We start from the raw sequence: 24,606 nt of genomic DNA on the forward strand, positions 1-24,606 counted from the left end.
ACTTTTAACCCTGCATGGATGAGGGAAAATCCATCATTAGTTCAAACTTGTGCAACCAATTCCCCAATTCTTTTGTTTTAAGTCAATAAACACATATGTTGTACAATGACTCCCACATGGAAAAAGAACATTTCAGAGAAATCATTAAAAGACCAAAATTACTATGACATTCATGCTCATGATGGGTGTATGTAAATGTTTGACCACATCTGTTGGTATCACTCACAACAAGGAACAAGTCTGCAATCACATTAACAAATGTGATGAGGACAGAGTCTGCGACATGTCAGCTTAACAAGTTTTGTCAGTGATGAATTAACTTGAGTTCTAACAGAAGCAAGAGACTAAGATTAAAAGTTAGATTACTGTTTTCACTTGTTTCTTCTGAGATTATTGCATACTTGTAGCATCAAATGACAGCATAATCAATGCAGAAGCTTTTCTAAATCAAAAGAGCTCTACACATTAATGCGCATTCTGAACTACTATATTTTATATTACTTATTTTGCTGCCAAATCTTGTACATAACACATAATAATATTGCTGGAATCCCTTTATGTCTTTAAAACACTGTTTACACAAGCAATGACAGCTATCTCATGTCTGAGAAGGGCTACAGTTAGGTCAATAAGGTTTTGAACAATTATACTTTTTTTGGTAATTTTAGCTCTGTATACCACCACAGTGTATTTTGTAAGATAATACATGATTAAATTGCAGACTTATAGCTTGAACTTGAGAAATTTAATGAAATTACTGCATAAACTCTTTGGGCATTACAGTTTTTTAATATCATTCCTCATTTTCAGATGCTCAAAAGAAAATGGACAACTGACTGACAAGCAGTTACATAGCCAGGTGAGGTCTTCTCCCTTATTATATCATGCAAACTAAATAGTTTGCACCTCACCTCAAGTGAGGTGGACTCACTTGAACCCTTCATGTAAGGGCCACAGAGCTGTTGATGCATGTGAGGGAGGCCATCATTGAACTGAAAAATCTAAATAAATCTATTCGACAAATAGCAAAAATTTAATACTGGACAAATCAACAATCTGTTATTTTCTTAAAAAAAAAAAGTTAAAAAAAAAAAGTAATGCACTGACCAGCTGAAAGACTACAGAACACAACTAAAGGAAAAGATTGCAAATTCTTTCATTTGTTAAAAAAAGCAAATAAACAAAAAACCTTGTCCTTCACAATAAGTTCAACTTCAAGTCAACAATACTCTCAAAAATTTTGCCGTATCATTGTCAAGGTCTAAAATCATGAGAAGTTTTTTATAAATGTAAATACAGAGGGTTGACAACAAAGTTTAAACCACTGGTTACACTCAAGAACAAGAAGCCTAAATAAGACTGCTAGAAAACATCTAAACAAAGTTCTGTGAAATATTCTTTGGACAGATGAAACCAAAATCAACTTTTACCAGGCTGATGGACCTAGTCAAGTACAGAGAAGGAGAGGAACAGCTTATGATCCAAAATGTACCATATTATTTGTCAAACATGGTGGAGGCAGTGTTATGGCATTGGCATGTATGGCTGGTAGTGCAATTGTGTCTCTAGTCTTTATAGATCATGCGACTGCTGATAGAAGTACCACAATGAGGTGTTAAGTGTGCAGGGATCAGATAAAACAAAATTACCCAAAACTAATTAGACAGCACTTTGCAGTGCAAAGGGAAAATGACCTGAAACATACTGCAAACAGTACCCAAGAGTTTCTAAAGGCAACGAAACAGGATATTCTTCAGTGGCCAAGTTTGTCACCTGATCTAAGCTCAACAAAGCATGTTTGACCCACAGAGTGACCCAAAAACAAGCAGGACTGAAGATGGCAGTACTAAAGGTCTGCAGTGTATCTCAAGGGAAGAAACAGCATTTAGTAATGTCCATGCTCTCTAAATTCATTCACAAGTTGATTGATTGGTTTGGAATCCACTGTGATGGTGCATGGAGCCAAAATGGCAAAAAAAAAAAAGTGCCATTGCCCAAAACCATATGGAACTAACTGTATAGTGTTGTTTTTTTCCCTCCAACAAATCAGATTTTTCCCAGATGCAAATAATTTTATTAATTATCATCTGTTATTCAGGTAAAAATCTGATTGAGATTAAAGTCTTTTTTCAAGTGAGGCCGGACCAATTCAGACACATCAGGAAAAGTTGGGCATTTTGTTAACTATAAAAATTTTACAGATGCAACTGTTTTCCTGATTGGTTTGATCTGCGTTTTGTTTTGCTAATTAACATGTTAGCGCTTAAATAATAAATGAAAACATGCACTAGATACACATTTGCAGCTCTGCTTCAGTGAAATTAAGGTTTTAAGCCTTACCTTGGCTGGCTAGTGTCGAGCGTAGCATCCCACTTTTTGACCAGATTTTAATCTGCCCATCTTCTCCAGCTAATTAGAAAAACAACCAGAATAGGCCTTAAAGACATCTTGATTAGATTCTCATTTTGATTTAAAAAGAAAAAAGGCTGATTAGATGAGTAGTTGTCAGATAACAGAGGAAATGAGTCCTAGTCATCTTTACCAGTGATAAGAGCAGTCCCGTCATAGTTCCATCTTCCAGCCAAAACAGCTCCTTTGTGCGCCTCAACACTCTTCTCAATGCGACCCATCTTTGAGGTTAAGTGGAACTTTCCTGCAACAAATTTACAAAAAAAAAACCCACATAGATGGTGTAAAGCCATTCCACACACTAGGCCTGGGGTGATGTAGGCGTTTTCAGTTGTTTATAACTCAAATACAGAACTGAGCGTTGTAATTCACTCAGTAAAGTTTCATAAATCTGTGGAATTCTAGTTACTGTGTAACGGAAAACAAGTTGTACTGGCCAAGACAAAATAGTAAAAATATATAAATAAATACGTATTTTAATCAAAACACACAATAACTACCAATCCATCTCCTAACACACAAATACAGACAAATTTATATTCTCTCCAATCAAGTAAATTACAAACTTCTGGTTTGAAGCAAATGAGTGAAACTAAAAAGGCTTCTGTCGGGTGAATTAGGGCAATTTTCTATGCGGTAGACACGAAAGGGTGATCAGCCATGGAGAGTTATTGAAGACGGTAGCCTACCATATACTTTGTGGCAGTGCATATTAAAAATTCTGAATGTTCTATGTAATTTCTGGTGACCTAAAACTGCAAATCAGCATGCTGCAGTGCTCTCTCATTTCTAAATTTGGACATCCCAACAAAAGTAGATGTAACTGATCCAGCAGGTAGTCAGTTTAACAGACATGTACAGCTGAATGACTCTCTTAAATGAAAAGCACACTAGAAAGCCACATTCTACATTGGAAATGCTTAATTGTTTGTTTGCCTGTTATCTGGAAAGCCTCATTTTCTGATTTCTTATAAAAAAAATATAATATATATAAATATTTTTAATAGGAATGAAATATTATACAAACTCCAATACCATGTGTGCTTGTAATTTAAAACGCTAAAACTGCTTAGCATCATACATTTAAAAAAAAAAAAATAAATCACAAATAAACTTGTAAAAGGGAAAGAAGGCCAACTAATCAAAAAAGGTTAGGAAATCCCAAAGATGTCAAGTCTTCAAAACTAATAAAACCCAGGTGGACTGTTTTCTCTTCAAGTATATTATACAATCTAATAGGAAATCCAACAAAGAATCCAGATTAAAAACTTTAATCTGGAGCAAAAGAAAGCTTTCAGTGTTTCAGTTAACAGTGAAGTCAAAATAAATGAATAAAACTCTGTTTCTATTCCCATTGCAGAACCAATAACTTTTGCAATACTAATATTTTTAACCGTAACAAGACAAGAAGCAGAGGAAAGTTGCAAAATGGATCGTAACACTTTTCACTAGTCTCTGGTCTGCCAAAGAAAATTGCTGCTTCAGTTTGTGGGTGTGTTTATGCAACCCTACACTGCCATTAGTGTTGTGACCACACATTGCCTTGCCATAACAGTACATCCATATTCTGTGTGTTGTATCTAACACAGGCCAAAGAAGAGACATGTACGGCAGATTCATGTCACACAAATTGTGTCACCAAGGGGTCGGTATTAGAAACCTACAAAACAAAAAATGAGTTTTAGAGTTTTAGATTTATACTGAAAGCTTCATAAAAAGAAGAATTCAGATGGACTCTACTGGATCCTACAAGTATCAAATTGGTAGAGATTATTTCCCTTAAATATAAATAACAACTCTTGAATTGTCCCTATGTCTTCTAAAATAAATATCAAAAATTAAGGAAGACATTGCCATCCTGTAGATAGCCAATTCTGTTACTTAATTTATTTATTTCATGAGAATGTCTTTAACTAATAAATGCATAGATATGACTAAAAACAGCCACTCCCACTGATTTTATGAGTGAACTCTGAAATAAACCCTTTAGCATTCTGGTCAAATTTTAGAGAATACAAAGACTTGCCATCCGTGCTGGTAAGGACAAAGATTTCAGCCTGGGCCTGTTTCTTCACACCAACAGTTTTGGGGAACCAGTGTAGGTCAGTAGGGTAAATTTCCTCTGGCAGTTTGACAATCAGACTGGTCTCACTGGTCAGCAGGTTCCACTTGAGAATCTGATGATCCTCACTGCACGAGTACAGCTCATCTGCTGTGGTCCAGCCAACGCAGCTCACAAGTTCTTTATGTGATCAGCTGTTAAGGAGTTATAGTAATGAACTGATTCTAAAACCCTTTTTGTGGTAACCTCTGCAATAAATTGGGTTTTCTGAAAAATGGACAGAGGTTAGAGCAACACAATGATGGGAAATATTACCACTGCCTAAAATAGCACCACTAATAATTATGATTAAAAGTTTTGGAACTGTGTCACAGAATTACATGTGTTCCATAACTACAAAAAGGATATGTTTGGATTCCTTTAGGAGCGACGTTTTCAGTCTCATGGTGGATGTTCGTTCTGTTGATCACTAAACGAACAGAAAAATGTCAGAGACAGTAACGTACCTGTTATGTTAAAGCTCTCTATATAACACTGTTGTCAAACCAACACAAAAAAATAATAGTACAGAAGACCTGAAGCATGGGTGTATACAGCTTACCCGTAAACTATGTAAAGCAGCCATTTGCATTCTCCGTTAGCTGTAACGATGAAACAAACAAGCGTCCGCTGTTGCTACGGTACCTGCTACTGTTGCTAACGCAAGTCCTCAGTTATCCCCTGAGTCTCGTCTGTGACTTGAATGCTAACGTTAACTTGTTCTCTTGTTTAAAATGGACATCGTTTTCTCGTTGCCGAGTGTGCTAAGCGAGTGTCAGCAAAGCGTGCGTGTAATTTACTCTACTATGAAGCGCTATTAGAATACGCAAAAGTCTTATCTATCACCAATCAGCAATTTATGCCCCCAACGTATAAAAGCTGCATTTTGGTAGCCATTTAATCTGGGTCAAAAACAGCTTGAAAAACAAATTATCGCGAGAGTTGCATCTCCACTTCCTTGACAACGGAAATTTCGAAATATTTCTAAGTTCAAAAACGACATCTGTTAAATAAATGTATTTATGCAAGTCGTTAGAATCGGGATCAACCAACACTAACAGTTGATCTATCGAGCAATATTTCCTCACATATAAACTATTGCTCGGGGCAGGTCCTTTATCGTACTACAGACAACCGTTTGAAGACGTAGGAACAACATTAGGCCTTTAATGAGAATAAACTTGAATAATATGAACACTTTGCTGTAAAAGCATTGCATGGCTTTTATTCCTTTTCGTTTGTTCTTTATAGTCATGTGAATGCGGTTTGTTTGGAGTGAGGCGGAGTTGGCTTCGTCCCCTTTTTTGAATTTCGTCCCCCCCCCCCCCTGCCCTTTGAACGTTCCATGGTGCCTTGCGTCAGTTTGTAACGAATTTGGTTCGACAGCGAGGTTTAGGCGCCATTTACAAGTTTGAGTTGTCAACTAAGGAGAGCGAGTCGGAGTGACACGGGAGTAAATTTTTTGGATTATATTTGCCAAACTTTGGATTGACGATTATTTTTTGCGTAATAGCGACTGTGTCCTGAAAGGAAGACTCTTGACAGATCGTGGTTATACTGTGGAAGGTACATGGAAGTATTTTAGCGGAAAGTAACGACTGGGTTCCGTCTACTTGCTGAAATGTATTACGTTTGAAGAGGGTCTTAACAGTAACTGCAAGTTAAACTAAGGTTTAACGTTAGCTTCTGATTGAAAGCGAGCAGACCATTATCACACATACTAACAGAAATAATGAGACCTAATCACGTTTCGTCTTAACTTATATTAAGTGACACTCACTCCTAATAGTGACATTTCCGACTCGTTTAAGTAATGCTCGCGTTGCAAATAGCTCATAACCGGCGGGCTCTAATGTATTTACTCGTTTAACTTTAATACTAGGTTTAACAACTCCTTTCATTTCAAATAACACGTTGACGTTGGATAGGATTTGCGTTACATTTATGCCGACACTGCATTTGACTTTATAGAGCCCAGCAACTCATACCTTTTATAGTTTAAGTTAGCCATTATGTTAGCTTTAGCGTCGCAGCGATATTTCATTTCATATAGTTAGCCAATCACTTAGCAGAAGTAGTAGTAGTACAGCTAACTTAACGGTAACGTTAGCAAGTAAAAACAGTGTGGCAGAGTTTGCGCTGCCATTGCCAAGTTACTTATTTGGCAAACGTGAATGTAATTATAACGTTATGCTAACACGGGTAACGTTGCATTAGTTGTTTGAATGTGCGTACCAATTACCTAGCGAGTTAGGTTGGCTCGTCTACGCCTCCGCCCCAACAAAAACGTTGTGGGGATGAAAGTTAATATTAGTGTCGGTTTGAAACCTCGATCAATTTAGGACGTTGGGTCTTCACCACCAACTTCAGCCAAACTTCAGCCACATTAGCAGTGGCTGTGTAACGCAGGCTAGGCTAAGAGAGCTAAGGGGGAAATAATTAGGCTATTTGCACATTAACTGAGTCGTTTTTCACTTGCTGTGACGTTAACCTTATTTTTGCTGCGTTATTTACCGCCTAGGTTCGCCGAGGCAAAATAAAATGCGTGATATAGATGCCTACTAGAATTATTCTGTGAAAGGATGGGATTATTATTTTAATATAGATTATTTTAAAGACAAATGATGCTTAATTTTAAACTTGAAATAGATTATGATTATGTGCAGTCATCGGATTGGTGCTATCTCATTTTAACGTTTTCAGCAGGAGTAACTCGTGTTATGCTGGACTCATTGTTGTAACAGCAATGTTAAGATATGCAAAATATACCGATTAACAGTTAGCTGGGCGTCAATAGGATCTGACTGTGGTAATGATTAGAGGCTGACAGAGAAGCTGCGTGTAACCGACTAAAAGTGGAGTTGAGAGATTGACAGGCACAAAAACCACTCATGGATATTCCCTTTTTACCAATGACCCCTTCAGATTTCAAGTCATGCCATCTAAAACTGCAAAGAGCTCAACTGCCTCCGCCAAGCCAAGAGGGAAAGGGTCGCAGTCTGACTCCGAAGACGAGCTAGATGTACCCCCTCAAGAAACCAACTCCAATGGCCAAGAGGAGGCACCGCCGAAAACTGGCAAGTAACAAAGGGTGTTTTGGTGTCTGTGAATCTAAATAAGTTGTTCAGTCAAAGCCTTTGCGTGTATTGCTGTATTGGTAGGGGCCAATTGGCACAGCTGTAAAGCTTTTTTTTCTCTTCTTGCTTAAACAACACGGAGTTAGAATGGCTGATATATTTTTCACTAAAGTGCCAGTCATCAATAAAATGATTTTGGAGATGATTTTGATAACGCCGAGTGTACTTCTTCCCCGAATCTTCTCAGCAGACGAGGTAATTTATTTCGAAAAATGAGGTGCTTTGTGTAGTAGATCAGAGCGGTGTTTGACTTAATTCTTGTAAGCTTGATATTCACTGATTTGTATGCGAACCCTATAAGATGCACATAAGCAGTGGGTGATGTCTGTATTTTGTAGAATATGTTGAAATGCTTCACTGGGTGTCTGGCTGCGAGGTTTTAATTGACAAACATCGACATCTTAGCTTGTTTATGCTTATGTGAGCACAATAGATTTTGGACAGGTCGTTGTGGCTTTGTGTGATGGCAACATAATCGTTTCTGCGTTACACATTATTATCACAAAACACCAGTTTTCCTGTTTCTGTTTGAGCACAGACAGACATGAGTGAAAATGTGACGCTGATGGCTGAGATTTCCACTTTAGTTATTTGTCATCGACAATGTGGCGCATCTGAGTACGTACAAACGCTTCTGGTGGAGAGCGTTTGGATTATAATGTGGGTTCGTTCATAAGCGGCCATGGTCTCTTTCTTTTTTGGGGTTGGCTCTTGTTTGCAGAACAAAGGAAAATAACGCCTGTCAACTTTTCTTTCTGGAGTCGTACTTTGACTGCTCTTGTAACTTGGTGCGTGTGTTTTGTTTGTTTTTGTTTTTTGTGTGTGTGTGTGTGTGTGCGCGAGTATGCTTCTCTACCCCTCCCCCACGTACAACTGTCCCCCCCACCTGAAACGACTCGAACAGAAGAATAAAAGTTGTACTTTTTGTGTGCCACAGATTCGTCTCACGGGGAAGCTACCGAGACCGTTGATAATAGAAGTTTGGAGGAGATTGTCGGTAGCATCCCTCCACCTCCGCCCCCAGCAATGACCAATGAACCGGGCGCCCCTCGCCTGATGATAACACATTTAGTTAATCGAAACTTTAAATCATATGCAGGCGAGCAGATTCTGGGGCCTTTTCACAAGGTACGACCAAACATGGTTACACATGTAATCCCTGCCTGGGAAATACTCTTCTGATGTGTCACAGATTTAACATCACTTGTTGTGTATCCCACTCTTAATTTATTTTTTTTCTGTTTAATTTCATATGATATAAACCCATAGATTTTTGCCTCGTGTAGTAGAAAAGAGAACATGTCACAGAATAATTTATTCTGCTATATTTTAGCATCATTGCCTTAAATAAAATCAAAGTGGAAAAAGTCAGACTCCTCCATTTTGATTTAGTGAGTCTATCTCACAAGAGGTAGTGATCTAGTGGGGTGCTAACTTCTCTTGAAAATTATGAGTTTCTGTAAACTTTCTCTTCATACCTTTTTCTGTTTCTTTGTTACTAAATAATTTATCTATGTTAAAAACAACTTTAACTACACTCACATGGAATACATTCAAATTTGCAGTCTTGCTGAAATAAAATGTTACTGTTTAACTCTACAGGATAGACTCTGTTTTTACATTATTGATTTTATTTTATTTTTTTCTATTTTCTCTACCTTTTTCTTAGCGCTTTTCCTGCATCATTGGACCAAATGGAAGTGGGAAGTCCAATGTGATAGACTCAATGCTCTTTGTGTTTGGATACAGAGCTCAAAAGATCAGATCGAAAAAGCTCTCAGTGCTGATTCACAGCTCTGATCAACACAAAGATGTGCAAAGCTGTACTGTGGAGGTGCACTTTCAAAAGATTATTGATAAGGTATATATGTGTATATATCTATCTATCTCTGTCACACAGATGCATGCTGCACTCACTCTGAATTAATAAATGGGTAGCCCAAATGCAGAAAGATGAGAAGAAATATTTTCTGAAGGATAGTGGTGTTTGTTGAATTAAAAAAATATTTTTTTCTGTTCTCTGTATAATATTGCTGCATAGTGATCACAACAGTGACTAAACAGAGACTCAAATCAGTCATGAAAGTTACAGCTAACACCCACACATGCCATAGTCAGTTCATATTGTGCTAGAGTTGATCCCTCTATTTTTTAAATATTTTTTTTTAATTGCAGTTCAGTAATTAGCCTCTACTCATTTAACTGTACTGTGAAAAGTAAAAAAAAGTGGCTTTTGTATTGAGAGAGAACTTCAGTAGGGTGGATAAGATGACAGATTACACTGAAAATCAACTGAACTGTAGTTCAAAGAATTAAACACGTTTCTATATTTGATCTGCCACAGGGGGTGTGAGAAAGTGTTTTGCCTTGTGTACTCATAAATGTGTCTGAGCCTTTCTCTTTGCTTCATTAGCTCCAAGTAAATTCAAATCAAGTTGTTAAACTGATGGTCAAATTTTGTGTGCTATATCAGCTTTAAACTATTATCTAAAACAAAAACAAAAAATCAGAAGTAGTATAAACAACTTAAAGTTTTAGACTTTCTTCTAAAAGTACTTAATTTTCTGTTTTATGCTGTATTTTCACTGTCATTATTTTATCTAATAAACTGTTTTAATTCTCTTCATATGTTGCACTCTATACACTCCAGTATGTATAGGGTGTATTTGCATGTTACTCTGGCCAGCTTTATATGCTTTTTAAAGAAGCCATTTTTTTCTTATTTTGTTTTTAATGTAGTGTGCTTTTTGCCCTAGCCATCCTAATGTATTTGTTAGTGTTATAAATGTTATAAATATTGCAATTTGCTGTGTGGAGCTGTTTGAATTTCTTCTTAACTGCTCTCTTCTAAGCTGCTCTCTGTCCTCTGCCCCTCCCCCATCAGCAAGGAGATGACTACGAAGTCATCCCCAACAGCAAGTTCTATGTTTCCAGGACTGCCAACAAAGACAATTCCTCAGCCTACCATATCAATGGCAAGAAAGCCACATTCAAAGAAGTGGGTGCCTTACTGCGAAGCCATGGTATTGACCTAGACCACAACAGATTTCTGATCTTACAGGTAATTTTTTTTTATGCAATTTCCTCTTCCAGTTCTAGCTTTGCTTTTTGTTTTTTGTTTTAGTTTAGTTTTTTTCCCTGCTGTGACCATCCCATTTTGTAAGATTTCCTGCTCTCTGTTCTCTACCCATGTCTTAGTCCACTTTGAGTCAAAGTGTTTCATATAACTTAAACCATGACTGTCTTTGGGAATAACCTGTTGCACTGGATTTGGAAAATAGATGTGCCCTCTGCCAGCCCTTAGACTACTATAGCAGCGCATCATGGTTTGAAACAATGTGGAAAAGGTGCGAACCATAATTTGCTGCTTTAGGATTTTAAGGAAAAGATACAGTTTTATCCACACTTGGACCGGCATGTGAGTGGCTGTAGTTGGATAAGTCACTAAGATTTTCTTGTGGGGGGAATCTTTGAGGCTGACCCACCAGTGGGGACAGGTTAGCCCCCGCCCTCCCTTTCCCATGTACCTGCCACGCTTTAGCAGCACGTAAATATTGGCGTGTGAGAATAGACCCCAACCCCAATATTAGCAGTGCTGCTTCAGTGTGGCTGGATCAAACACCCTTCATTACCATGGCTTTATTATTGGTTCAACATGTTGTTTGTTTAGTTTTTTTATGTATTTATTTCAATTTACCTCAGCTGTGAATGGAATGCAGTCCTGAATATTTTTTTTATTATTTTATTTGCATAATTTTACGTTTTTATTTATATTTTATTTAGCTCTGTGTTGCTCTGACTTTTAAATCATTTCACTTGTTATACTTCTACTTCTCCTCTTCTTCTTCTTATTATTACCTGTTGTTACTGATGAACTCAGAGACATGTAGGATTACAACTGAGTAAAGCAGAATAGCTGATAAAAAAATAAATAAATAAATAAATTGTTTTCCCAGTTTTATTTATCCATTAAGTTTTTTTTAATGGGGTAGTTTCAGGTGAACACTTAAACCTGCTCTGCTCGACATTTTTGTATTTATGTGTGCATGTCCATTTCTACACTCCTTGGATGTCTCTTGTCAGTGATATGGCTGCATGACTATGGGAAGAGGCTTGAGTTTGTTTTCCAAGGTCACTTTTCCAGGCCTCTGGCAAAGGGAAAGCTGTCTATTTTGTGCACTGGTCAGAGCAGAGGATGACGTGGGATTTCCCCCTCCTTCCTCTAACTGGCTTCTCCTTTCTTTCATACATAAAAAGTAATATATGAGCTGCTTTTTTTTCCCCCTAGACATAAATAAAAGCCCAATTTGAGACTTGGTTTGTTTTTACTACAACTAGATCTAATTTTTGTTTGACTTGAAATTTCTTACCTGGCAATATTTTTCTAGCCAGCCTATTTAAAATAAATAAATAAAAATGAACACATGTTCTGACAAATATAATTATACTTTAGAGTTGTCCCTAACTTTGGGCCAAGTAGTACATGTACAGTAATTTGAAAATGTAACTGTGGTGTAGTTACCAGAAATCAGAATTTGCATGTTTACACCAGCATTTGTTTTTCAACCACCTTAAATTTGGATATGATAAATTTAGCATCTTTTAATGTGCGGTGATTGCTGTGAGGCAATGTTTTTATTTTAGCACTAGTATTTCTGAAGCGTGTTAAGCATGTGATTACAGAAATTAATCATTTAACAGATTTCATCTGTTTTTATTATTATTATTATTTTAGTCAGTTGTTAAGTAGTTGAATTTTAATTACACTCTTTGTTTTCAGCTTTGAGTAAAGGTAGTAAAAAAAAAATACTCCTGATTTGTAACTTAAAAAATTATTATTATTATTTTGCACAGGATTTGTGTGTGTGTGTGTGTGTGTGTGTGTGTGTGTGGCAAACTAGTGTTAAGTCAAGTTTAGAGCCATAAGTTCAGCTGGCCACACCCTAATGATTAAACATGTGGATAATTTAAAAATAAAAAAAATCTTATTTTACAAATTATTATTACCCATTTCATTTTGGCTTTCTGTGAATGGGTGCAAGCAGTATTTTTGCCAATGTGCTGTTGTGGACTTTGCCTAGGGTGAGGTGGAGCAGATTGCCATGATGAAGCCTAAAGGTCAGACAGAGCATGATGAGGGCATGCTGGAGTACTTGGAGGACATTATTGGCTCCTGCCGTCTCAAGGAACCCATCCAAACTCTGGCTCGCCGCATTGAGCTACTCAATGAGCAGAGGGGAGAGAAGGTGACAACTCAAATACTGTCTGTTCACACAGTTTAGCTAACCAACTTTCCTTCCTGTGTATGGACTACAATTGTTGAGCATCTATTCAGTAGTCTCATGAGGCTTTCTTATGTATGTGTATATGTTTTGGGGTACTTTCAGTACACATGTCTGAGATGAAAATGATGCACTGACAGGAAACTATGAAGCATACAGTAGATTTAATAATTGGGTTTTATTGAAAATTATTTTCTGTTGATTGTACTGTGTTACCATGTTGACAAGCTTTTTATCTTTTTTTTTTTCTTAAAGTTGTTATTTGAATTTATTTATTTTTTTTATACTATGCAAGTAACTAAGTTTTATCACCAGACATAAAATACTGTTATATTTTGTTTACCTAAGCTAAACAGAGTAAAGATGGTGGAAAAAGAGAAGAATGCTTTGGAGGGAGAAAAGAACAAAGCTGTGGAGTTCCTCACCCTGGAAAATGACATCTTCAAACACAAGTGTCAGCTCTGTCAGTATTACATGTGAGTACACCACTACCACCTCTGTTTTGTACATGGAAAAATTTCATCAATAATATAAAAATGCAGACCCAGCAGTTGTACAGAAAAGACTTCTCCATTTCAAATACTCAAAAGAACAGCTGGGCATGCTTCTCTGCTGTCAAACATCATAGTCTTTTGCTTTCCATGTAAATGATAAAGTTTTATCAGACTTTTTTTTCCCTCTTTTTTTTTTTTCCTTCTCCCTCTCTCTGATTTCTCTTTGTCATTAGTCATGATCTGCAGAAACGTGTGGTTGATAAAGAGCAGGAAAAGCAAAAGATCTCGGAGGACACAAAGGAGCTCACTGAGAAAAATGCCAAGTTATCAGAAGAGATGGAGAAAATGAACCAAGAACTCAAAAATGTGGAAAAGTGAGGCATTTGCATTTCTTCTCCTTCTGTTAACCAATGTAACTTTTACCACATTACTCAGTTTTTTTTATGACTTAGTAACATTTTGTATTTGTTTGTTTTATTTATTTTATTATTTATTTATTTTTCTTGGTTGCTTAAGCATCTCTTATCTGGAAGGTGTATCAAGTGTAACAAACATGGGTCTAATTTATTTACACACAAAAAATGTTTACACAAAGAAGCGTATGTGCTTGAAATTTATATGTGCAATAATTCTCATAATTTTCGGGTTGGTGACCATAGATAATTTTTAAACTGACAAATCATCTCTAAAATAAATAATGTGCAGGAACTGAAAACTGGAAGAACATTAATGATAAGTATACTGTATTTTTTTTTTATATATATATATATATATATATATATGCGCTTAATGTATGTATTTTGTATATTTTTTCAGTTTATATAATATTTCAGTAGATGGACTTGAATGTACCCAGTAAAAATGCTATTCCTCCACCAGGAAACAAAATAAGCTCAACAAGTACATTGAAACCCAGAAGGAGAAGTTCACCCAGCTGGATTTGCAGGATGTTGAAGTGCGTGAGAAGATTAAACACTCAAAGAGCAAGAACAAGAAACTGCAGAAGCAGCTGGAGAAGGACAAAGAAAAGGTGTGTTGGACTTTAAATTGCAGACAACTTTTACACAATTGTTTCAGAGTAATTAGAGCCACTCTGATAATCACAGTGGGCATTCACATGTGATTCAGAGGTACAGACACACAATCTGTCAGTATGGTGTAGTTTTGTCCCTTTTTTATTTAATGGATATTTAGTATACAAATCCATCTGCAAATACAAGGTTACACAAAGTAACCAGTGGCATGGTTACCCTATGAGTTACTGTATTTAATTTGTATGAAGGCCAAGACAGAAACGTGGGCACTAAAAATACATTTTCTTTTGCTTGTCAATAAACACCATGGCTACAGTTTTGAAGCAGAGAGAGGAAGAAATGTTTGTAACCCTTTTACAGCAACTTACTTAAAATAAATATATGACAGAAACTACATTTGAGCATTTTTGTTCAGTGTTTCATTTACTTAAAATCATTTGTAGGCTGAGAAGTTTTCCACCAAGTACACACGGCTTCATGTTTTACAGTTGTCAGCAGTGTTGTTTTAAACTTGGGCTTACAGAGTGATTACCAATCATACTAAACGCAAAATATAAAACTAGCCTTAGTTTGTATATTTTAATAATTTTTTTTATTTTTATGTTGTTTTTTTTTCTGTCATCTTTTAAGGATGATACATATTTGTGTGAACAGAACAAAGTGAAGTCTGACTGCTGGCAGAGGATGTATGACAGCCATAGCAACACAAAGCAAAACTTTCTATATTGAAACTTAGTACACAAGTGTTTGAATGTTGCTGACACATTTTTAGTCTTAAGCACAAATGCCATATGATACTGAAAGATAATTTTGTATCCAAGTGTGTATAGGGGCTTTGCTTTAATTTTATATATGTGTGTGTGTGTGTCTTCTTACTTTGGGTAAAGTCAAGTTTCTGTATTTTTATAAATTAACTGACATTATTCACAAGAAAAAAATAAAGCCCTATATGAGTCCGGAAGGGCTATCTGTCTTAAAGTAGCCACTAGGGGGCTGCGAAGTAGCACAAGTTGATAGTGTGTGTGCTCTGTTTCACAGTTCGCGGTCGTCCTGTCTCTTAGACTCACGGTTTTTTGTCGCTTAAACACGAACTTAAGAGTTTGTTTTTTTTTTTAACAGTAACCAAGAGTTGTCTCATGACTGTCAGAATATTCTCATTTCCCTCTGCTCTAAAAGCCAATCTGCTCCACCTACAATGGCTGTGCTCTGGAAACATCTTGGTCGGAGGGGGAGCTGGGCAGAGGCAGGCAGACCTCTGGGGAGCAGTGTTCTGCTGTATGGTAGTCAACTATGGCCTGGCTTGTGTAATGCTCCCAGCAGCTACATTCACATTTCACCCGCAGTTAACCCTACAAAACATAGACTATACACACGCACCACTCCTTGGTTTGTTTCAGCCCTGCCAAGTGGCAGATTGTTGTGCCAGTCTTAACCAGAGCTTGCTCAGTCCTGAATATGTGTTTATAGTTGATTACAGTTGTGTGTTTTGGCCTGTGTCTGGATGCGTAGCACAGTTTCTTTGTAACTGTCGCTGTCAAAAAAACCCTAAACAACAAACTTACACCTCCTATCTCCCACACTCTTCTCTTGTTTTATCTTTTCTAATTTAGGAAGTAAACGGCTGTTTCTCGGTGGGTGGTAGAAGTGTGTACTACTGATGTTGTCAAGTTAACCTGGAGGGAGGGAGGGAGGGAATCTAGCAACTGTTGCTTAGATTTTGGAGTTGGACACATCTCATATGCTTTTGCACATTGTCCTGTCTGGCTCATCTTTCAGCTGGAGGAAGTGCGTGGTATACCAGCCAGCAGTGAAAAGGCCATCTCTGAGGCAACAGCTCGCAAAGAAGAACTGGAGCAGCAGAAGGTGAAAGAAGAAGAAAAACTTAAAGATGTGATGGAGAGTTTGAAGGAAGAGACCAGCGGCTTGCAGCAGGACAAAGAGGTATGTGTATACATCATGGTTTTTGTTGTGTGCTCACTGAAACTTTGTTTGTTTTAAAAACAAAACAATCGTCTTGTATAATCCAGAAAAAAGAAAAGGAGCTCATGGAGCTCAACAAGGCTGTAAATGAGACCCGTTCTCGTATGGACCTCGCTCAGTCGGAGCTTGACATCTACCTTAGCCGCCACAACACAGCTCTGACACAGCTCAACACAGCCAAGCAGACACGGCAGACGACCTCTGACACACTGCGGGAGCGCCGTGCCGCCATCAAAGACCTGGAGGTCAAAATACCTGAAAGAGAACGGGAGCTAAAGAAGGTAGAACCAAACATCAGCACTGTCAGTTAGATAACATTTTGTGGATAATTTGTGTTACAGCCATCATGTGTTTTGAGTTTTTGCCTTCTGTTTTTCTGCAGGATGAGGAAGAGTTGGAGCAGCTAATGAAGACTGATAATGAGACAAGGGAGGTGGTGAGGGAATTGAGGCAGAAAGTAGATGAAGCCAAGAGCTCCCTGTCCTCGAACCGCAGTCGTGGAAAAGTCCTGGATGCCCTCATGCAGCAGAAGAAAAGTGGCAGAATCCCCGGCATCTATGGACGATTGGTAAAGAAAATACAAAAATTGCAGAACTCAACAACTTTCCTTCGCTTGTTTCTATTGATTGATGATTCTAAATATATTTATGCCTGTAGGGAGATCTGGGAGCCATAGATGAGAAGTATGATGTGGCCATTTCATCTAGCTGTGGTGCTCTAGACAATATTGTAGTTGATACCATTGACACGGCTCAGAAATGCGTCACATTCCTAAAAGAACAGAACATTGGGGTTGCTACCTTCATTGGTCTTGACAAGGTAAATATGAAGGATTTAAAGAACTTCAGTCGGGCGAAATATAATTTTTTTAAGTCTTAACAACTTTAGTTATATTTTCTGTGAAATATTGTGCCTTCAGATGGCCTCCATATCTTGCTGCTCCTTCTCATTCATCTTAACTTCCTTTGCACAGATGAAAGTATGGGAGAAGAGCATGGCTTCCATTCGCACCCCAGAAGACAGCCCTCGTCTTTTTGACATGGTGCGAGTGAACGATGACAGTGTGCGACCAGCTTTCTACTTTGCCCTGAGGGACACGCTGGTGGCCCAAAACTTGGAGCAGGCCACAAGGATAGCCTACCAAAAAGACAAACGCTGGAGAGTGGTCACCCTGAAGGGAGAGATAATAGAGATGGCGGGTGGGTGATTTATCTTTTCTGTCTATCTTGCTCGCATTAAAAAATATATATACTTATGACCCTCTCAATCAGATCATTTGGTTAAATTTTTTAAAAAGTTTGAATAATTTTCTGATGTTTCACAGGAACCATGACTGGAGGAGGAAGAGTCATGAAGGGCAGAATGGGCTCTTCTATTGGCACTGAAGTCTCCCAGGTGGAGGTAAGTTGTTTGAAGCTATAATGTTTAATACAACTTGTATTTTAATTGAACATAGCATACGCATACACGATCTTTGCCTCTGCAACCAAATGGTCCACAGATACATCTGGACTATGAGAGCAGATGGTGCCTAAGCTTTTCAGTACTAGTTGCACAAGTATCAATAATAATGGGCACCACAAAATGCAATGTGAGAATTCAATAAACATTTAAAAGTGTGTGAAACTCTCTCTTGGTTTTGAACTAACTGGTCATTAAAGTGAAACATTATCTTTGAGTCCATTTTTAGTCACCAGACTACTGTATCTGTCGGACTGTCTGTTTAGTGTTTATTGCAAACCACAACTGCAGAGAAAAACTGCAAGACAGGAGCTTGGAGTTCTTAGTTATTCACTCTGAAAGGTCTCCTTTCAGAGTGAATAACTATTCCTTAATCCACATGAGTGATGTGAACTTTTAAAATAATAATTCTTGCCATGAGATTTTACTTTATACACATTTCCCAGGAGTGATGGATAGTAGAAAACATAATCACAGCTAGGCATTTGTGTATAGGACATGATGATTTTCATTTGTTTTCTGCAGCTTGACCGCATGGAGAGCAAGCTAAATGAGAAAGTGTCGAAGCTGCAGGGATGCCAAGAGAGAAAGCTGCAGCTAGAAGAGAACATCCAGCGCCTGCGGCCACAGCTCCGGGACATGAAGAACACCTTGGAAAAATACACCAACAGCATGACTGTACATAATTTTCATTCATTCTGCTTCTCTCACACTCATTTGACTGTGTTTTTGATCTAATTAATAACCCCTGCTGTTAGTAAGCCATCAAATAGGACAATTTTGACTGATTAAAACATTTTTTTTGTATTTGCAAATCTGAATTATTTCTTTTTCTTTGCTTCTTTCAGAGTTTAGCTGACCAAGAGACTCACTTGAAACTTCAGATCAAGGAACTTGAAGCCAATGTGCTGGCAGCTGCCCCAGACAAGACCAAACAGAAACAGATGGAGAAGAGCCTGGAGGCCTTCAAACAAGGTAATGTCCTGTAAACACTAAAGAGAAATACTGTTGTTAATCATTTAAATATGGTAATGTTCACTCTCTTGAGATGTTTAAAAAAATATATAATCACTTGGTAGTGTAATTTTGTTTTAAAAAATCTTGTCACATTATTGCTCTTAATAACCAGATTAGCTTTTGTGTATACATGAATTTAATACTTGAATCCTTCTAAATCTATCAATACAAATATCTTTGTCTTGTTTTTTTCTCCTATATGCTGTTCCTGTTTGTTCAATCAGACTACGAGGCAGCATCCAGTAAGGCTGGGAAAGTGGAAAATGAGGTGAAAAGGCTCCACAATCTGATTGTAGACATCAACAGCCACAAGCTTAAAGCTCAGCAGGACAAGCTTGACAAGATCAACAAGGAGCTTGATGAGTGCTCCTCTACCATAACCAAAGCCCAAGTGGCCATAAAGACAGCTGGCCGGTGAGGAAATGATGCTTGTTTAAACTCATTTACATGTGCATCCACTGATCGTAGACGAGTGGCTACTGGTGAAATCACTGTGAAGCCTGTTATTTATAATTCTGACATGTGTATGAGTCTCTGCTCGTACATAACAGGTTAAATACCTAACTTATACAAAGAACATAAAAGTTATCTGTACCTGGTATCATGCCCCTCAGTAATATTACAATATGCAGGAATATTCTGAATTATCCATGCAGCTGGACAGATGGTTGATTCCATGAAAAGTCATTCAGTACCTCCCACCCGAGCCCCTCAAAATCAGGTGGTTGTTTTTTTTTGTTTTTTTTTTTTGTTTTTTTACAGGAACATTATTATAATAAATAGTGAAAATTTTCAGAGTTAGGAGTGTGCAGAATACACAGGAATGGGTTGGAATTTTGGCACTTTTTGAGCCTCTATGACTTCATAGTACCACAGATGGCCACATGACATTTTGAGGGCTGAAGGCTGCCACCAAAATTTTACCAAAATGCTGCCTGATGGACCTAAGTGCCCTGTAACTTTCATAGTATAAAAGTGTTTTTGTTTTGTTTTTTTGCATGGCTTCATGGAAGTTTTTATGTTGAATCAGCAGCTTCTGAGAGACTGGGAATTTTTTTTTCAGAAGTAGTTTATTTTGTAATGAAAGAGCAGGTATCTCTCCCTTTTATCTAAAAAGGGGACACCCTATACTGTTTGTTTTTCCTTTGTTCTTTTTTTTTCTTACGAATATTCAATACTAATATCACATGTAAGTAGCATTGGGTTTCTGTCACTAAATTCCTGTCTCCTGTTGTTGTCATTGGTTTCTTTGAATTAATCAGTGTTGTGGCAGTGGTGAGTGTGTTGGGTGTCTAGTCTTTGGTGTCTGTGGCTGGAACATTAAGATTGATCATGTAGGCAGGACAGCCTGGCAGTGCGCTGTAGCAAAAACACACACTTGGTCTGTGTGTGATGTGGTTTGTCTGGCATGACAAGCTGTTGAGTCGATTATGAACAAAGTGGGAGCTTATGAACTGACACACGGAAGCAGGTCTGAAAGCCAAAAACATTTACTTAGACAAATGAACCTACCACCACAGTTACACACTTTGTGTATGAAAGAGATTTTAATCTTTTAGAAGCCGTTGTGACTGCAGTTTAAGTGAATCTGTGTTTGGGTAGCACTGTATCTAACCACAGTAGATTTTATTCTAAGATTCGAGCCAAGTTTCTAACCTTGAAGTTCACTCTGTAATATGCAAAGTATGAGATTTGACTGTACAGACGCGCCATATTAATGTGATTGACGGCCTCAGAGTGCAGCAGTGCAGGGATTACTGTTGTTTTAACAAGTAGTATTTATCAGCCGTGTCAAATCACTTTTTTGTTCTTTTTTTCTCTTTTTTACCCTCACGGCACAAAAAGAATAGTCAGGTAGGACACCTGGGATATACATTTGCCTTTTAAAACGAGTTGCAAGTGTTTTGTCTGACAGTAGTTCATTACCAGACAATAACTAATACACAAATTTTTTTTTTTTTTTATTATTAGGTTTTTTTAAATACTGTTGACGACAAACTGATAAGGAGAGAGATGATGTGGATAAAATGTTAAGTTACTTTGGTTGTGTCAGTTTGTGTACTTAGTGGTTTTTTTTGTTTGGTTTTTGTTTTTTTGTACTTCAGGATTTATTTGATTTGTTTGATATTTATATGCACATACGTACAGTTGTGTTTCAGGCTTTGAATTGCTTCCAGAATGGGGCTGACCTTTACTTCAGTTGTCTTAATGCATCCAGTGTAGATGGATGAAGCTGCTGCTCTAACATATTGCTCAATTTACAGCTGGCCTCCTGTGCAGGCAGGATGATGGCCTGGGTTAGAGTAAGATCCTTGTGTAGACAAATATATTTGCTCTTCAGCAGTCATTCTGTAATGTTTTTGATCCACTACTGATCATCAGCAGTAATCTTTCTAATATCATGTGTCTGTCACCAACTCTGACTGTTGCCGTTTCCTCTGTAGCAACCTGAAGAAGTTTGAGGAGAGTGTGGCTTGTGTGCAGCGTGAGCTGGAGGAGAATGAGAAGTCAATAGCTGAACTCACAGAACAGCTGAAGAAACTGGAAGACGAGGCTGGAGAGATCATGAAGGACTGTCAGGAGGCTGAGGTTGGAACTTTTCATCCACTTTGGTCGTTTTATTTTTCTTCACAGGAAGAAAAAAAAAGATTTATTTATTTTATTTTTTTGCACTGATTTATTCTCAGAAGGATTTTACATTTTAGCAAGTTGTTTTCAAACATTGCTGTCCCACTTGCATTTTGTAAGAAAAAAAATGAACGTGTGAAGGACTGATGTTAGTTGTTTTTTCTGTTTCTTCCAGGCTGCATTGCCAGATGTGCAGGAGCAGTATCAGGGGGTGCTGAAGGAGATAAAGGCGCTGCAGCAGCAGGAGCACGCTCTGCAGGAGGAGTCCCTAGGCGTCCGGCTCCGCATCGAGCAGATCGAGGCCACCATCACCGAACATAATAACAAAATCAAACACTGGCAGAAAGAGGTGGGAGAGGAAAGGTGTTGCTGTGAATTGATGTACTACTATAGTTTTATTCTTGTAACAATAACATTAATGAAGATTTACTCAGCAAACTTAAAGCAAGGGACAAAAATAGTCCAGTGATAACAGACACACTTTGTTTTATATTGATACTTTTTTTCATTTTCTAATTGTGAATGCTTTAATCATATCTGAGGCCCTTTGATTTGTATCTTTGTTTGCTCTACAGGATGATGGTGTAAAATAGTAAAAACTATTGTTTCTATTCCACAGGCCTCCAAGCTGTCCCTTCATACCATTGAGGACAAGCCAGCAGAGGAACTCCCTGTGCTCACTTCGGCTGAACTCGATGAAATCTCAGATCCCAACATCATTATCAACAAGATGATCACATTAGAGACCCAGTGTGCTCAGATGAAGCCCAACCTCGGGGCCATCGCAGAGTACAAGAAGAAGGTATGCACAGACGTGACAGGCAGCCTGCTACCTAACTACTCGCCGTTGCTGAAACTCACAGTGACTGTTGTTAATACTGCTGTTTTATTTGATGTTTTTTCTGGATCTGTTGGCTCATCTAATGCTGGTTCAGCCAATGTGTGGAGCATGTTTAGTGGTACTCTCTTGGTCCATTTATAGCTTTATTTTAAGCAGCTCTATTTAGAATTTATCAAAACGGAAATGAGCTCACAGCCTAATTTTAATTTCAATCTGCCTGTTCGTGTTCTCAGGAGGAGCTTTACTTGCAGCGTGTCGCCCAGCTTGATGAGATCACTACAGAGAGGGACAAATTCAAACGTGGCTACGAGGACCTGCGCAAACAGCGCCTCAATGAGTTCATGACTGGATTCAACATGATCACAAACAAGCTGAAGGAAAACTACCAGATGCTTACACTGGGTGGTGATGCAGAGCTGGAGCTCGTGGATAGTTTGGACCCCTTCTCTGAGGGCATCATGTTCAGGTAAAGCATGAGTGACTGTAGGTGATCACTGCGAGGTTCACCGGTGCAGAGATTTCATCGCTTGCTTTTGAATCAGTTCAGTTTTTTCATTAATGTCGAGGACATCTGATAGAAGAACCAAACGCTTGTTTACATCCCAACAATCCAAATAAACTAACAACCAAACTACATCCTGCCTGCTTTGAAGTAAACAAATGTTCAGGCCGACTTATTGTAAAAATCTAAATTCTTTAACACAAAAAATAGCTCTCAGACCCTTTGAGAGATCTAGTTTGTCCTTCAGTTTGTCTTTCACATTAGAGGGATAAAAATAATTTCTTATTCGCCTTTTTCCGAATGCTGTTATCTTTTTGGTATTTAAAAGTCTGAGATTCATTCATTTCATTATAATTATGTTCCTCTGATTTTGTAGAACTGGCTTTATGATTTTTCTTACGTCACTCTGACCTCTTCCTAAAATGTTCTGAACTTTCTGCCAAGCACAGTGAAACTGTTCTTTTAGTGTACGTCTGTTTTCTTCTATTATTATAACTGATCCCGAATCTTCCTTTTTAACATTTACGGGACTCAAATGAAGGATACTGTTGGTAAAAACAAGTAACAGTACTGAACAACACACATCACTAATACCCTGACCTGCACATGGTCAGGTGTAAGCATGTGATGTACTTTTACTCATGAAGTTTAAAATAGCACAGTTACAGCTGTGTGCAGCTGTTGGACTGTGTTAAGCAGCGTTTGCTATCAGCCATCTTGTTTGCTGAAATGTGTGAGCTTGAGCACTGAGAGCAGGTTCAGGCTGTGCATGAAGGCAGATTAAAATATGGAGTGTGTTCAATTTCTGGAGATGATGAATGACACAGCGTCTTTCTAAGATCTCACACAGTCGAAACATGAGTATTTTTTGTTTTGTTTTTTTGGGTGATGATGTATTTGCTAGACAAACTTTTTTTTTTTTTTTTAAATAGTGTTCGTCCTCCCAAGAAAAGCTGGAAGAAGATCTTTAACCTGTCGGGAGGAGAAAAGACCCTCAGCTCCTTGGCTCTGGTGTTTGCGCTACACCACTATAAGCCCACACCACTCTATTTCATGGACGAGATTGATGCTGCTCTTGATTTCAAGAACGTCTCCATTGTGGCCTGTTACATTTATGTGAGTATGGAGCAGTTGATTCTGTTAATGCCTTAAACATTCACCCTTTTGAGTAGTAGTGCTACTTTAAGATGCAGCAAGGTGGTGTAAAACTAAAGGAAATATATTTTTCTTTCAGGAGCAAACAAAGAACGCACAGTTCATCATCATTTCCCTGAGGAACAACATGTTCGAGATCGCTGATCGTCTCATTGGCATCTACAAAACTAACAACACCACCAAGAGTGTGGGAATCAACCCAAAGACCATCGTCTTTAAAGAGCACGACGCCATCACTGCCTAAACCCAAGAACCCTGTTTGCTCTTTTACTTTACCTTTCACACATCATGTAAATATTGTTCTTTATGATGAAATGCTGCTATTTTTTTTTTTTAAAGAAAATTTTCTCATGTGCTGACAAATGTTTTGCATTTGTTACAGCAGCTGTCTCTGTGTGTAAAATCTGAGATGTACTATTAAAATTAAATCCTTTTTATATTAAATGTGTAGTTAAATGTCTTTACAGTGATACTGGAGTTTTGCTGGTTCAGCAAATGATGTAGGGAGTTTGATATACCTGAGCAAGCTTTTCCCTTTACAACTTAAACTGCAGATATATTTGAC

General features: G+C 37.9%; 2 protein-coding genes across 4 annotated transcripts in view; one reads left to right on the forward strand and one right to left on the reverse strand.

Annotated features, from left to right (window-relative positions):
• The window catches only part of ift80 (intraflagellar transport 80 homolog (Chlamydomonas)), a 41,026-nt gene extending 35,578 nt beyond the window's left edge, over positions 1 to 5,448 (reverse strand). For both annotated transcript variants that reach the window (XM_084950464.1, XM_084950463.1), the window contains exons 1-5: positions 5,073 to 5,448; positions 4,877 to 4,940; positions 4,436 to 4,654; positions 2,543 to 2,653; positions 2,341 to 2,409 (exon numbers count right to left, since the gene is read on the reverse strand). In XM_084950464.1, the coding sequence (XP_084806590.1) occupies positions 2,341 to 2,409; positions 2,543 to 2,653; positions 4,436 to 4,654; positions 4,877 to 4,916 (439 nt within the window). In that variant the 5' untranslated portion in view covers positions 4,917 to 4,940; positions 5,073 to 5,448. The remainder of the gene's footprint in view (positions 1 to 2,340; positions 2,410 to 2,542; positions 2,654 to 4,435; positions 4,655 to 4,876; positions 4,941 to 5,072) is intronic.
• A 445-nt stretch (positions 5,449 to 5,893) lies between these two features.
• Positions 5,894 to 24,501, forward strand: smc4 (structural maintenance of chromosomes 4). Of its 2 annotated transcripts, XM_084949991.1 has the most exons (24): positions 5,894 to 6,076; positions 7,436 to 7,587; positions 8,585 to 8,775; positions 9,317 to 9,508; positions 10,532 to 10,708; positions 12,729 to 12,893; positions 13,278 to 13,405; positions 13,657 to 13,797; positions 14,303 to 14,453; positions 16,234 to 16,398; positions 16,485 to 16,718; positions 16,820 to 17,005; positions 17,095 to 17,256; positions 17,411 to 17,636; positions 17,762 to 17,838; positions 18,424 to 18,576; positions 18,747 to 18,873; positions 19,140 to 19,329; positions 21,360 to 21,504; positions 21,719 to 21,892; positions 22,163 to 22,345; positions 22,618 to 22,850; positions 23,819 to 24,002; positions 24,121 to 24,501. In XM_084949991.1, the coding sequence occupies exons 2-24, from the start codon at positions 7,446 to 7,448 to the stop codon at positions 24,283 to 24,285; spliced, it is 3,891 nt and encodes a 1,296-aa protein (XP_084806117.1). In that variant the 5' UTR covers positions 5,894 to 6,076; positions 7,436 to 7,445; the 3' UTR covers positions 24,286 to 24,501. The 2 variants fall into 2 exon arrangements, with proteins under 2 accessions (XP_084806117.1, XP_084806119.1); XM_084949993.1 differs by lacking the exons at positions 5,894 to 6,076; positions 7,436 to 7,587 and adding an exon at positions 7,630 to 7,842.
• The last annotated feature ends 105 nt before the right edge of the window (positions 24,502 to 24,606 follow it).

The sequence above is a fragment of the Perissodus microlepis genome, chromosome 14 (assembly GCF_051167445.1).
Source record: "Perissodus microlepis isolate ML-2025 ecotype Zambia chromosome 14, ASM5116744v1, whole genome shotgun sequence".
NCBI lineage: Eukaryota > Metazoa > Chordata > Actinopteri > Cichliformes > Cichlidae > Perissodus > Perissodus microlepis.